This window comes from Squalius cephalus (assembly GCF_949319135.1).
Source record: "Squalius cephalus genome assembly, chromosome: 16".
Lineage (NCBI taxonomy): Eukaryota > Metazoa > Chordata > Actinopteri > Cypriniformes > Leuciscidae > Squalius > Squalius cephalus.
The window spans coordinates 32,320,383-32,335,109 of NC_137137.1; the positions used below are offsets into that span (position 1 = coordinate 32,320,383).

The 14,727-nt window shown below is 37.8% G+C and overlaps 1 protein-coding gene across 4 annotated transcripts in view; it reads right to left on the minus strand.

The window, feature by feature from the left end:
- The window catches only part of fgfr1a (fibroblast growth factor receptor 1a), a 180,584-nt gene that overhangs the window by 27,324 nt on the left and 138,533 nt on the right, over nucleotides 1-14,727 (minus strand). For 2 of the 4 annotated variants that reach the window (XM_079896194.1, XM_079896193.1), the window contains exons 2-4: nucleotides 10,692-10,879; nucleotides 503-760; nucleotides 322-405 (exon numbers count right to left, since the gene is read on the minus strand). In XM_079896194.1, coding sequence (XP_079752320.1) covers nucleotides 322-405; nucleotides 503-760; nucleotides 10,692-10,800 — 451 coding nt within the window. In that variant the 5' untranslated portion in view covers nucleotides 10,801-10,879. The remainder of the gene's footprint in view (nucleotides 1-321; nucleotides 406-502; nucleotides 761-10,691; nucleotides 10,880-14,727) is intronic. The other 2 variants (XM_079896191.1, XM_079896192.1) reach the window with 1 other exon arrangement.

Sequence of the window (14,727 nt, forward strand, 5' to 3'; positions counted from 1 at the left end):
TACTAAGGTGACCTCAGATCAAAGTGTGCAAGATTTGGGTGTTGGTGGATGGTTTCGCTCCTTTTGACTGGCTTGATAGTGCCCTTGGGACTCAAAGGCTAATCCATCAAAAGACATGAAGACTTACAGTCTAATAAACTAAAGCTCGGCACATTCCATAAGACGGCTGTGGTTTATAAAACAAAAATGTGCATAATTTCCTGTTATAATTCCTGCTTTGAAGGACAATCCTAACAATATTGATTCGCATTGACATCTGCATATCTTTGAGTCAGAGTTTCGAGCACAGAGAGTTTGACTAAGAGAGCAACGGTGACTCACGAAGCAGCTTCTGGTCATTTGATAGCTTGGCCTCCTCTGAGGAAGACTCATCTTCATCATCATCTTCTGAGGATATCAATCCATCTGACCAAGAACAGAAAACCAGGTTATGTTTTTGCTGTGTTTGTGAACAATACAAATGTCAACCTATCAGCAATTTTGAATTCAATTGGTTTCTCACCTGTAACGTTGACATTGAAGTAATCTGTATGGTTGCTGTTGGGTCCCTGAGCAAAGCAAGCATACAGACCAGAGTCGGCCGGCTCTACTGTTTCGATCTCCATCTGGTCGCTGCGCAGACGCGTGTGCTCTCCGTCAACCAGTGGAAAATGGTCCTTAGTCCAGGTCACTTCCTGTGTCTCCTCTTTGCCTTTACAGCTCAGCTCCAGTTTGTCCCCCGGATACAGAGTGTACGGCGTGGGATCAACCAGGGGTACCGCTAAGAACAAGATGAAAATAATGAGTTATGTTAAGTTGTAATATAATTCGAATTCCTGAAAAGAATGTACTTAAAAAAAAATCATCGTATCGAATGCTAAAGTTCCTATCCAACCATTAGGTAAAACCACCAAACTGGCGACCATTAGGATAACCTCCGACTTAGTTAAATCTAACTCCAACGTCTTGAAACTACAAAAGGTAAGATGTTGGGTTGTTTCAAATATTAAGCATTACAACATAAAACTAGCCACACATAATTTGCATCACTATTACTAGGGATGTGCACGAGTACTCTGAAGTGACACCAATGATTGATAATGTGAACAATGATCGGCCATAATAAGTTACGTGTCTTTTTGCTGAATTTGAAATTCTGAAGAAAAAAAACCCCTACAAAAACAAGTCAAATAGGAAAGATGGAGTACAAATGGATGCAATATTTTGACATCATTTTGTGTGTGTGTGTGTATGTCCGTTCAAGCGCAAGAAAACGCGAAAGAGGAATAAATTCGGTGTTCGAACGCTGACAAACTCACCCACAAACTCGCCCCTCTCTCTCTCTCTCTCTCTCTCTCTCTCTCCGTTCGAGCGCAAGTCCCAATTTTCGTCGCCTCTTTCGCGTTTAAATTCGCTTGATTATGTAAATTGGCAAGACAAAACATGTCTGAATGATAAACTTTCACTCTATGATGGTTAAACTTATGGTTAAACAATATTTTTATTGGTTTCACTATTGGTTCGAAAAATTTTTTTTGTTGTTTTTGTCACAGACTACATCCAGATCGGATTCAGATCGATGTTCAAAACACAGATGGAGTAGACCGAGTCCATCAACATCCCTAAAGCTTCACAGTCCTAAAGCTCGTCCTGGGTCGGCATTTCATAGAGTAACATTAAGCAGTTCTGATTTATATGCTGTTTAATGTTGATGATTGCATTATTTTACATATGCATCTGCTAACAAATTATATCGCTTGTTTCTGCTTCTTTTTCACGTCTTCTACTTTTTCAGAAGATGTGTAATAGCGCCCCCTAGCTTATAACAGTGAAAACAAGGAAAGCAGTCTTTCCGTTAATGGCGAGGAAAAAGTTAAGAAAACATTTGAGAACTTAAAGTCCCCCTGTGGTGAAAAATCAAGCTTTTAATGTTGTTTATATGAATGTGTGATGCTTTTAATATGCTTTAAGACAAACCATGTGCAAATTCATAAGTTAACACTATTGCTTGGTGATCAAAGATGAGTTCTGAGGGATAAGATTATTGACTACAAGGGGACTTTAAGAATTTTAACAAATGTCTCAGAATTTATCTAAAGAAACTTCTTTCTTAAAAAGATTTGTGCGTGTCAAACCCTCGAACATTGTTGCAATTGGCATCCTATAGACGAGCAGAAACACCTTCTAACGTCTATCAAAGATACCGGCTCAGTCACTGCTAAATCAAATCTGAGTTGGAATTAGTCAAGGGCCAATTGTCAGGCCAATTCTGAGATAGAGCTCAAATTTGATTATGGGATGCAAGGTCGGGGGCATTGCCTCGGATACCGCCACCTGAGCCGACCCGTTGCTCCAGGCGATCAGTGGCGGGGGGGGGGGGGGGGGGGGGACTAAATATAATTATGCAGATTCATTGTCCATCAACATGTCATTCATTCATCTGCACCTTTCAAGCAATTGGCTGTGCACTCTTAAAGGGGAAGTGCTTCTTGTGGAGCAGAGCACTAGGAGATTATCCCTGTTGGGGTTCCTCTTTAAAAGAATAGACTGAGTTGTCAAAGAGCACATTCTGACACCATATGCTAATTGGGACTCTATACTAACGGTAAGATGAGGTGAGATTTTCACATTTACAAAACAAATGGTGACTGCTTTGTATTCTAATGCTAATTGGATTCATTTCTGTTCAATAATGCATTTGACTTGCGCTGAGGGATTTGAATTACACCAACTGGTTTCCTGTAAAAGATGCACCAGGACTTGATGATTGTTCAAAAAAAGGTCAAATTTCCATGAAATCCTGCCACCTTGCAGAAGACGACATTTACACTATTGTTTTGAAATGTGAGTAAATCTAAAGAAACAATGCGTGGCCTACATCCCATTGAGCCACTTTTGGTAAAAAGTAATTGCAAAGTATAAGTAAGAAAATTACAAAAGAATTTCTTCTGAAAAGTCTGCCAAATGTGTGCGGTTGTGAAAAAGCATTCAGCGCACATTTTGTGAAAAGAAACCACTTTGGAGAAACTGGTATGCTTTTTTCCCCTGACACGTTTTTAATAGTAAACGTAACCCAGGTTTCCTCTTGACTAGTTCTGCTGTGGTAACTCCGCCCATCACAACCATTAACTCTGCTAATAAAGGAGAGCGAGCGAGAGGCCTGTAGCAGCAGGTTTTTGGGATGGTATCCATGGTGACCTCAGTAGGGTCTAGTTAAGGTATTTCCTGCTTCGCATGTGTCTAACAGGCTCTTAATCCTGACAGGAACAGGGGGCCAGGGAGGGATCAACTTTCCCCACCAAAACACTGCAGAAAAGAATGAAGGAAGAGACAAGAAGATGAGCTAGTCTAGTCTAATTTAGACACAAATAGAAGCTTAAAAAGAGGGCGAGTAGCCATAGTTTAAATAAGTAAACACTTTTCAAGGTTGGATTGCTTTTAAAAGTGAATTATACACCTGGAATAGCAAAAAGCTATTATACATTTGCACCCACATTGCTTTGGGAAAAATATTTTAATTGGCCTTTTGTGACAACATGCCCCAATAGCAGGCATAATATGGGGTAAATAGGCACATTTGTTGCACATAGTCCAACCATTGTTTTAACCAATACTATAATTAATGCATTTTTTTTTTTTTATTGGTAGCACTATATTTTACAGTCCTGTTGCACATGGACATACTATGTACTTATTATAATAATTTCAATAACTGGGTAATAACTAGGTACTAACTCTAAACCTACCCCTAAACCTACCCCATTATATTACCAGTACTTTCTTTGGTACACGCAAGTGCACGTACTGAAAAATAAAGTGCAACCATTTTTATTTTTTAACTGGTTCCCAATCTGACATTTACGGAAAAATAGAGAACAGTTTCAACCTTTATATTTTCAACCAATATGACAGCATTCAAAGTAACTAACTTAAATAAGCACAGCCTCACTTGACCTCAGTGTCAGTGAGCCAGAAATATTTCACATTATAATTGATGAATTCATATTACAGATACACAACTGACCATAAGTTCATCACAATGAGGTTCCAATTTCCTCTTGGCATTTTGCATTGAGCAGAACAGATGCCGAAAACATTTTGCACCAGTCACCAGAGAAGCTGTTTACTGTGAGGTATCAAGTGAGTATTCCGCAATAATCACACAGGGAGAAAACTATACAGCTGCTTTATGATTTATAGTCATTAATCGACATGCTTCCTTTCCAGGATATTAAATAGTGGCATGTTACCAAGCCATCAGTCACTTCAAAGCACAAAACTCCATGCAATACAAGCTGAGGACATGCACCGGTGTGCGAGCTATAGAGTCCAGATGTTGTCTGGCACAACCACTACACTGGAAATAAGAGCATTAAATTGAAGAAAAAAATAACTTATGATGGGGAAGGAAACAAATTTGGTGTAGAGGTTGTTTAAAAAAATAGGAAACAAAAAATGAAAGCCAAAGAGTTAAATCTATTGAAATCTTTTTTTTAAATGAATATTTATATGTATATTAGGGCTGTCAATAGATACAAAATTTCAACTTGGATAACATTTTTGAAAAAACGTGATTAATCGCACACGTATCGTGAGAATAAGCATATACAGTTTATCTTGTTTAACGCATTTTTTTTTTGCTATCATTTGCTATACCCAGTAAACTAAACCACCACATTGACGATTCTCAAAAAACGACTTTCTGCAAGCCTTTTTTCCCCAGGTACATTTAGAGGTCTTTACAAAAGAAGAAACTTGGAGACTCCAAAAGGACACTAAATAACCAAATGAGATTCTGCACACCAAAGCACCTAGAAGAAAAAAACATTACAGAAAAAAAAAACCTTGCTTTCTCCAGCCAAGAAATGTAGTATGCGTATCATCTGGCCATACAGTGGTGTCCCGTTCAGTCTGTATTTAACTTGCGCTCTTCATAATCACAGAATATGACAGAGCTTGTGTTTTAAAGTGAAACACACACTGGAATGAAGAATAGCCCTGTGTGTAAGTGTGCAAACAACGTGCAGACTTGCACACAGCAGTCACCTTATAACAGTCTTGTTTGTATTATGATTAATTAAACAGCCCTACTTCTAACTCCACTAACTTTAAAATATGCACCCTGCCAAGCCGAGTCACTCCCCATGAAATCTCAAGACTGTTAATCTTCCAGATTCTCTGACCAGATTAGGTTGGATTTAAGTCCACATTTTTGGAAAAGCAACCCAGCTGGAATAGCCATTGCATTTTTTCTTTCCTGCTGTAAGCCATTAGGAAAAAATGATTGACATGCCTGAAAATCATGTTAATTATGTTAAATCCTGAAAGGGATTCTTTTTTTTTGGGCGAAGGACAAAATGAGAGGTGAGCGAGTGAGACTGATATGGCAGAGAGGCCTTTCAGGATACAAGAGAGGAAGCAATACATGAAGAGAATGACCACAGGGATTTCCTTTCATGACAGAACGATGGTCAAGTAGAGAAGAGGAAAAGATGGAAGTAGGAAGATAGAGCCAGAGCAACTGCAAAAAAGGCCAGAAAAAGACCAACCCTTTATCTCAGATCTGATCTGCGGGTGATTATATATACAGTAGTCATTTACATTTCATATACATTTGAAGAAAAAGTTCATCAAAGTTGTTCTAAGACAAGAACAGGTATTGTTCATTCATTCAATTCATGTATAACTTTGATGAAAGGTTTTGATCCACTTCAAATGTTGACTACTGTGTGTATATATATATATATATATATATATATATATATATATTTATATATATTTATATACACACATACACACACACACACAGGGCCTAAAATTAACACTCGCCAAATGTGAGTAAAAATCGGCATTGGCGAGTGTATGAAACAGCGTCAGTCGCCCGTTGGCCAGTAACAATTTTTTTTTATTCTAACAAATGCAATGTTGTGATAACAGTTACAAACGTGAAGACTCTCTTTACAGGGCTTCATCACGAAAATGTCAGCCTTTCCTATATAAATATTCAAGTGCTGGAACACGCGAAAGGGAATTTGTTACTGACGCGCTGTGTGGGAAGTTTAACATCTGAAGCGCGTGATCTAAAAGCAGCGCCTCTTCGAGAGCGTGTGAAGTTCAGCTCTCTTTCATGCCTTCCTGTGCTTCTTCAATGGACAAATTCACTCAAAACTCTACTCTCGGCGAGTATCCTAGTAAACATAGTCGGTTATGTCCTAAGTGAACGCAAACACAAAACGCATGATGTGTGCGTGCATTCGCTCTTAAAGTGACAGCATCCTAATAACCCTGCTAGTGTCTGCGTTTTTAATGTTAACCAAACAACAGAGGACAAAGAAAGAAAAAAAAACCTCACTGCTCTTGAACTTTAAAAAGGATATGAAGACTATGCAGTGTTATTTATTTGATTAGCCTACTTTATTAAACTTCAGTAGCCGAAGAGCACTGTTTATTTCATTTGTATGTATTGTATTTATGTCAAGTTAAGTAAACTGACTGTTTACTTGTCTTTAAAAATGTAGGCTATTAAATGTGTATTAGTTAAGCTAGTAGTTTGTGCTGTGGTATCAAACTGGAATTGAGGAATGTGAATTTTCACTAGTATCTAAAATGTTGGTGTCATAACTGCCTGTTTTTGCGTCACGCCTGGTAAATTTTCTTAAGTCACCGGCCATTCAAAGGTGTGGCAAAAAATTTGTTTTAGGCCCTGTATATATACACCGTATATAGGAGGTTTAGTCTCAATAACAGATTGAAATGTGCACCGTCACAAAGAATACCACACAAAGAAAGTGGAATGTGACTAGTAAGTGACCAAATTTGATTATTCCTCTGACTATCAGTCCATTACTTGTGATTAACGAAGGTGTGGGCACAGTGTGACAGAAGAATACACACACACACCTCCCCTACCATTAACCTGCCTTATGCTAGCCTGCGTCAATTAAAGCCCACATCAGGACTTGGATGCTAATGGCATTTGTTCACAATGGCCACGGTTGTACAAACAATCACTGCTTGCCTACACGTAAATGTGCTCATGTACATGCAGGGGAAGGAATGAGATCAGCGTGCCCTGCTGAATCACAGCCATTGTTTCCCCCAAAGTATTTATTCATCTCCTTTTAGATGGTCAGCGTGTTTTACAGAGAGTAAGATTGAGAATGAGAGAATGATGTGGCAAGAATAAGAAAAGTGGCATACATTAAAGAGCATCAATGGACATTAATCATGAACAACAGGAATTAAATAGATGGAAACGCACATAGTAACAGTGTGTTTCTATATCCTTCAAGTCATTTAATGGGAATATTGGGAATAATATTGAGTGACAAGCAAATCATTAAATGTGTTTTTCAATATACTGTTTCAAAACTGGTTCATTGATAAAGGTTTGAAGTAGGAAACTATTTTTTACATCTATTGTAGTATCTGCGACTATAGAGCATGTTTTACAAAGACTATAGTCGCCAACCAAAACAGCAAAAACAATGAGCTTAAGTCTTGTTTAACTAAACTTTAACTATTAAAAATAGTTTTTGTCAATTGAAATGAAGCTGCAGTAAAATAAATATGAAATATTAAAGGTAAACTTAATTCGACTAACTGAAATAAAATAAGCTGAATTTGAAGTACTAAAATTACTAAAACTAAAATACAAATACACTAAATAGCTAAATAGAAATATGAAATGACGATGATGATAATAATTATAACAAAACTACATAACAAAATTACAAAGACTGAAATGTAACTTAAAATCTAAAAATAAAAGCTCATTTTAAAAATTATAAATACTACGTATTATATAATTACTAAAATAACACTAACAGTTTATAATCATTAACAATAGATAGTTAAATATTAATTATATAAAGGCATAAAGTATCAAATTATACAAAGGAAAAATAAAAAAATATTAAATGTTAATTATAAATACCTAGGTTATGATTTGCTAGAATTTTTCCCGCTTTCAATTAAATATACCTTGGGCTTTTGAAAGTGTCTTCCGAACCCAAAACATTTAAAAGGGTTTAAAGTTAAAATGCTACTTAAGGAAGTCTGTTATTTGTGCAGGTTGTATTCCCACCTAGGGGGAAAAAAACAAATGTAACCAAATGCTGGAGTGTCAGTCACTCATCAACAGCTGAAACTATCATTTACGCCACAGGAGGCCTGAGGGGAGAGAAGGAAAAGTGCTCTCTGTCCTGACAGGAGGAAGAAGGGAGAGGAGGAGTAGAGGAAATGCTTACAGGGTATCAACACGCTCAGCCATTTGGCTGTCAAGCATTAAGTGGGTAAAAGGTAATTCATCAAGGGTCTTCCTCCCTTCATTATAGTCACAATAAAGTCTCTTAGGGAAGTGTTCAAACGAACGACAAGAAACTAAAATATATGATCAAAATAGTCATATGCATGGGGATAAAAAACAACAACAACAACAACGTATGTTCCCAGCGAACCCCCAATTTGTGCATCTAGGGTGTTAGATCCGCACCAACTTGAAACGTTGTTTAAAGTCTCCCTGTAGTCAATCATTTTATCCCTTAAAACTCAACTTTGATCACCAAAATTACATTTTTAAAAACAATTTCCTTGAAAAAAAATTATTCATGCCTTAAAATAGCTTGAATGTAACTACACCCGTGCCTCATTTAGTATACGCGGTTCTATGAATATGCAAATTAGCCCCGCCTCCACTCACTCACACCAGCCAGTCGTACGATAATTATCGTATTTATACAATGAAAAAAAATCCCATAATGTACGATAATTTCAGAACTTTTGTGACAAATGATGGTCGTTGTAATCATAGGGCTTCTATACTCATTTATCTAGCTGTGTATCCTATGTCGTCTACCGTCATGATTGTGAGGAGAACGTGAACGTGGTGTTACGCATGTCTTCCATCTCATCTCACGTTACGTCTTCTCAGCCAATTATCGTGGAGAATGACTCTCTCACGAGCACAAGTTAACGTTCCTGCCGCTGCACTTAATTGTTTCCAAGCTGAGGTTGATAGTTCAGCAATAAAGTAATTTGCAAGTCATGTCAAAAAGTTGTTGGTCTAGATAAACAGCTGTATTCTGTACAATAATTTTCTTCCAAATACGATAATTTTGAGATTCTGGTACGATAATTGGACATTTCCAATCTGGCAACACTGACAGCAGCTCAGAGATCCACTTGTTGACGATCACACGTTGAACCGTGTTTTCGAGACTGTCTTTGGTTCACTGCAGTTTTCAGGAGAAAATACTCAGCAATGGTGTTGACTTCTGAATTTACACATGGTTTGTCTTAAAGCTTATTAAAAACACCACATAGACATATAAACAACATTAAAAGCTGGATTTTCACCACTGGGGGACTTTTTCGTGCAGTGCGAGTTTTCATGAAGAGCACTACAGTACCCACAGGGCTACGCTTCACAGCTCTGCACTCAAACGTGCTTCATTTTCCCAGAAACATGATCTCCACTGTGGAACCGCTCCACAGGGCGGAGTACTTTCTGTGTCTTCTTTTAAAAGCAGTAATTTATAGCGTCTCAGGTAGTCAACTCTTCCCCTTTACAACAAACACCTTTTCATTACAAAAGGAGGATGATGAGACAACGGAGAGAGAGAGAGAGAGAGAGAGAGAGAGAGAGAGAGAGAGAGAGAGAGAGAGAGAGAGAGAGAGAGGGGGAAGAGGTATCTCTGCATAGCCGGAGGATACAGATGGCAGCTATTTCACACCTCCAGCTCTGGGGTCCACGTTTATTTAAAGCCTTCACAGGCGGCCAGAGCAGAAGTGACCGCTCATTTTATAATGTAATGCAAGGCATTCAGAAGTCTCCCGGGAACACTGTATTTCCGAAACCCAAAAGACGGGGATGACGGTAGGGAAGCACGTTCGGGCCTGTGAGAGCCACAGGCACTCGCTCCGCTGGAATGATGCCAAAGGACACATTTTTCAGGGTTTTATTTCAGCTGCTGTTTTTTTTTGCGTTTTTTTTTCAACCCGTTTGCCTTTTTCACTCTCCGTCTATGACTTGAGCGCTTGAAAGTCCTTAGGGTTTTAAATGGCTATTTTGGATATGAGGTGGAAATGGAGAACAAATGGCATCCAATTGTAAACTTCCACAGCTTTCCCCCACGGCATACGACTGACATACACCAAATTGCAGACATGAATATGGTTTGTGAAAGTGCATAATAGTGATACGGCATTGCTATACAATCATGTTGACAGATATCAAAGTCTAGCTCATTTTAATGAGGACAAATTGTGGAAAACAGTATTTTACTTGCTCTTCAGAATAAGAATAATAACATCAACAACATGACGAAGATAGATGTTTGATGTACTACGTAGGCATAGTTTCCTGAATATACGCTTAAAAATAGGCCACTGAGATATCATAATGATGTTCTTTTATATGAACACATCTTAATGGTACTATTGCAAAAGAAAACAAAAACAGCCTGTTTAATTCAGGCCCAGACAGGGGGTGGAAAACAATCACACCTGTTTTTGTTGAAAGAAAGCTTAAGCAACATTAAAGTGGGGAAAAAAAAAAAGAACAATAGAAAAAAACTGCCATAAACGCGTAGGATATGGCCAATTTAAAAACTATTTCAGAGAGCTTAATTGCAAAGTGTCTGAGACATGGTTTATTGTTAACACGTCTTCAACTGAGATACAACAAGAGGACTACAAAAAAAACCACTTACTCCCTTCTTGGGTGGCTGGTCTGCAATGGGACTGAAGAGCCTGAGTTAGGAGTATTGAGATCAGCAGCAGCATGGTCTTCATCATCGTCATCGTCATCATCATCATCATCAAGGGTTCTCTACATCTGAAGCCCAGCTCTCCATTAAAACAGCTAGGACATCCGCACTGCGTGCGAGGTGAAGAAAACCTGAAAGCGAAACAATTAAGAATATTGATCTATTCACAACCAATGATTAAAGACAACATGAGCCTTTCATAATGTGGCATTTATGTTAGCTTATGATATTTTTGATGACCATTCTTATGCCAGCATTCATTTCAGAAGCAAAAAACCATACTAAATTAGTTAAACATACAATAACCTTCTCTTTAGAGTAACTTGAACTGAGGAATTGTACAAATTAACATCAGGGACGCTACTGACGAAATTAATCTTATGGCTTAATAGAAAAGAATCCCTGACAGAGAGAGAATTCCAGTAAAACTCTATAATAAGAGTCACAGAAACCCCTACATGCTTGAGCAGCACAGATCAAAGTTTCTTATAAACAGCCTGATAAAACTCTCCATCCATTTGAGCTGTAACCATGAAGCAGACGAAAACATAACTTTGCTGAATAAGGTCAATACTGGAACAGCGCGTCCTTTAAGAACTCAAGGATTTTAACCTCAGACTTTTCCACTACATCATTGTGTCTTTAATGAGTTTGCATCAACAAAATCGCCTTGAACAGTAAGCTAACGTGGCGCTCTTTCATTTTAGTTAAATTATGTATTGAAGACAATGCAAATGTAGAAATTTTAATTGCATAAACCTTACATATTTTTTAGTGGAAAGAACCATTTCGTAGCGCAGATCTGCGGGAGATCTTACAAACACACGCGAGTAAAACGCACAGAAACACAAACACTCTTCACAGATATCTGTCAACTCTGAGCTGGTTTAGACCCCAGCATGACCCCTTCACGCCATTTGTCCTAATAGCTATCGGAACTCCTCGTTCAAACATCATTTACACATTTCAACACACACCCCACTACGAGTGGATTGGTCTGAAAAAAAGCAGCGTTTCACAATTCATCTGGCAGATGTTTTTCCTTCAGAATGTTTAGCTGTGGTAATGTGTGTGTCTTTGCTTGCATTTGGGATTTTGCTTCTAATTCACAAATTTAAATAAACTGGGGGGAAAAAAATCTTAATATGGTTAAAGCTAAAGGTTATATGAAACCTAGACTTTCTAAATAAACTAAATGAAAACTCAACTTACCATATGTGTGGCTATTCAACATTAACACAAGAAAAGAAAACTCGAGAAATATCCTGGCGATGAATCGTGAATCGTTTTTAATTCTGGAGAGAGATCAGGACCCGGTGGCACCATCTGTGCGTAAGTTACAACTTAGCATAGCTTTGAAGAAAAAGGGCACTAAGTTACAACTTATGCACTACTAAACATTTTTGCATTGCACCATTAAGCTTAGTTGAAGCGTAACTCTTCGCATAAACTAAACATTTACTAAAGCCTCCCATCAGGAGTAACGGTTGGAATAGCAGACAGACTGAACTGCATCAATACCCGACAGACTTCAAGTCTTTAGACATTTATGATAATTCTTACATTTACACTCACTAACATTTTAAGTAAGAGAACATTATGTGAAAAGATTACTTTGTTAGCGGCTCTTCAACACAAACCCATCCTAAAAGAGTGCCACTATGTGCATAGATCACATCAATAAATGTCTTTCTTATGTTTTTTGTATCAGTATTTATTTAATGATGCTTATTTATTGCGTTTCAAATACAGTTTCTGAATGTTATTTACATAAAACATGTATTATGTTATTCATGTAGTATCGTATTTAGCTAATATTTGGAAGTTTTTACCGTTACGTGAGACAATTACCATTAGTTACGTGAGGAAAAGGAAGTTAGAAGGAAGGATAAACTGAAATTCAAGGCATTTCAACAGCTTCTGCTCACATATTTGAAGGCTGCTATTGGATGGTTGAGGGTAAATGTCATATTATGTGACTATGCATTACTTTACAGAGGGTTTACGACCTACTAGCTACGTTCTGCCTTAAGAACAAACTGTGCAACTGAATAAAGTACAGAGTTAGTTACAAACTAGCTAGTTACTAAGCCTCTAGTGTGGGCTTTATGTTCAAATTTAAGAAGAAACTTATGAACGGCTGGAGCAATCCTACCTAGAAGCATCATGCCTATTCAAACTGGACACATGCCATTCAATTTAAAGCCAAGTGCATTTCAAATGTGACTTCTATAAATATTAAGGAATACATTTACAATAATTTCTCTTACACCTATCATTTCTTGCATTTCTCTAGTCTAATATTTTACAGAACAATGCAATGAGATGTCTATCACCTTCACCAGCTGCTCTAATAAAGACAGGAAATTTGGAAAAACACCAAGAAATGAGATTTGATACACATACAATTTTTCCCATTGAGTTTGGGTTGGTTTCATTTTTCAAGCCATGTCTGCAGCTGGAACAAACCAGAGGAACAGATGATTGGAGAGACGGGCAAACGGTCAGAGGTGTGGGACTTGTGTCATACAACATACCAATGATCATCTCCATGACAAAAACATACATAAAAATTAAGCCCACACACATCAGACTACATGGAAAAGCAAGAAAACAAAGACCTACTAATGTAAATCTGTTCTGTTTCAATAATATACTGAAGTGTAACAATATACAGTGCGAACGAGACATGACAAAACCAGGAAGCTTCCATTATAATTAAGGCGACTTGGTGTAAATAAGAGATTTAGGCATCATCTTATTGCAGTAAACTATTATTATTTGAGGAAGACAGTTCTCAGCCTGTAGTAGAATATTGGCTGCACACAAAACTCAGTATTGCATTACAATATCAAGGGACATTTTATATATTTCTAATTTATTTAATCAATTTCTCTACAGTTTTTTTTTCTTTTCTCAAAACGGAAAAAGGTTGAACACAGTCCATGGGAAACTCCCATCAGGACAGGTGAGCTAAGAGGAACCGGATACGATGAACAGCTACGATTTGCAACAAGTATCTTTAAACCTTCAGATGTTAGCTAATCCTTAGTTGATTGCTCTTTAACACACATGCTAGTTCTTTTTTTCAGCCATGGTCTGATATTATCAAAGATAACATGTTTGAATTTCTTATCCTCTGTCTACATGACATCCTCTCCAATATTGCATCCATAAATGTGTAAAAAATTCAGAACTAAACGCATACCAAATACTAAATTTGAGTAAACCTGTGCTCATTTTATCTCTTGTTTTCTCAGTGTAGTCTTTTTACTGAAGCAACAGGTCAAGTTTACATGGCTGGAACGACTAATGTACCCAAAACTAGTTTTAACTGTTAAACACATTTAATGAATATGCTTTTGGGGAAACAAAAATGGTATAGTTTGAGAAAAATCACAAAGAAGGCTTAGCTAGTTTATGACTAAATTACTTGGCTGAGTTTCCGCTGATGTAAATGTTTGAACATTTTTTTTTTTAAACAAGTTCCTCTGTTTACGTGAACTATTTCTAAGTAAAACAAACAGCAGAACAAACATCCAGCTGATTATATTTAAAGTTTTTTCCACGGTGTTCACTTTGAGAGGGAAAGACGTGCAGACGGTCGAGAGAGAGAGAGAGAGAGAGAGAGAGAGAGAGAGAGAGAGAGAGAGAGAGAGAGAGAGAGAGCATGGAATAAAAAGAAATCGGCCAAGTCAAGTGGAAGGAGAAGTTAGTACCCTAATTAATGAACCCCAGCATGTTTTTCTCTCTCTGATCATTGGAGGGGAACATGGCGAGAGCGTATAGCAGGCCCAGCTCATTACTACTGGAGCGGAACATTCCAGAGAACAGCATTGGTTTGTGTCGGAGACGGGACGCCTGACCTCACTCATTCCAGTGCCGGTGGGAGCCAGAGCCATAGCCGGCCCACCAAACCAAGAGTCTCCAGACTGCCACTCTATAGGGAGGCTATTAGGGCCAGGCTGATGAACTTTAC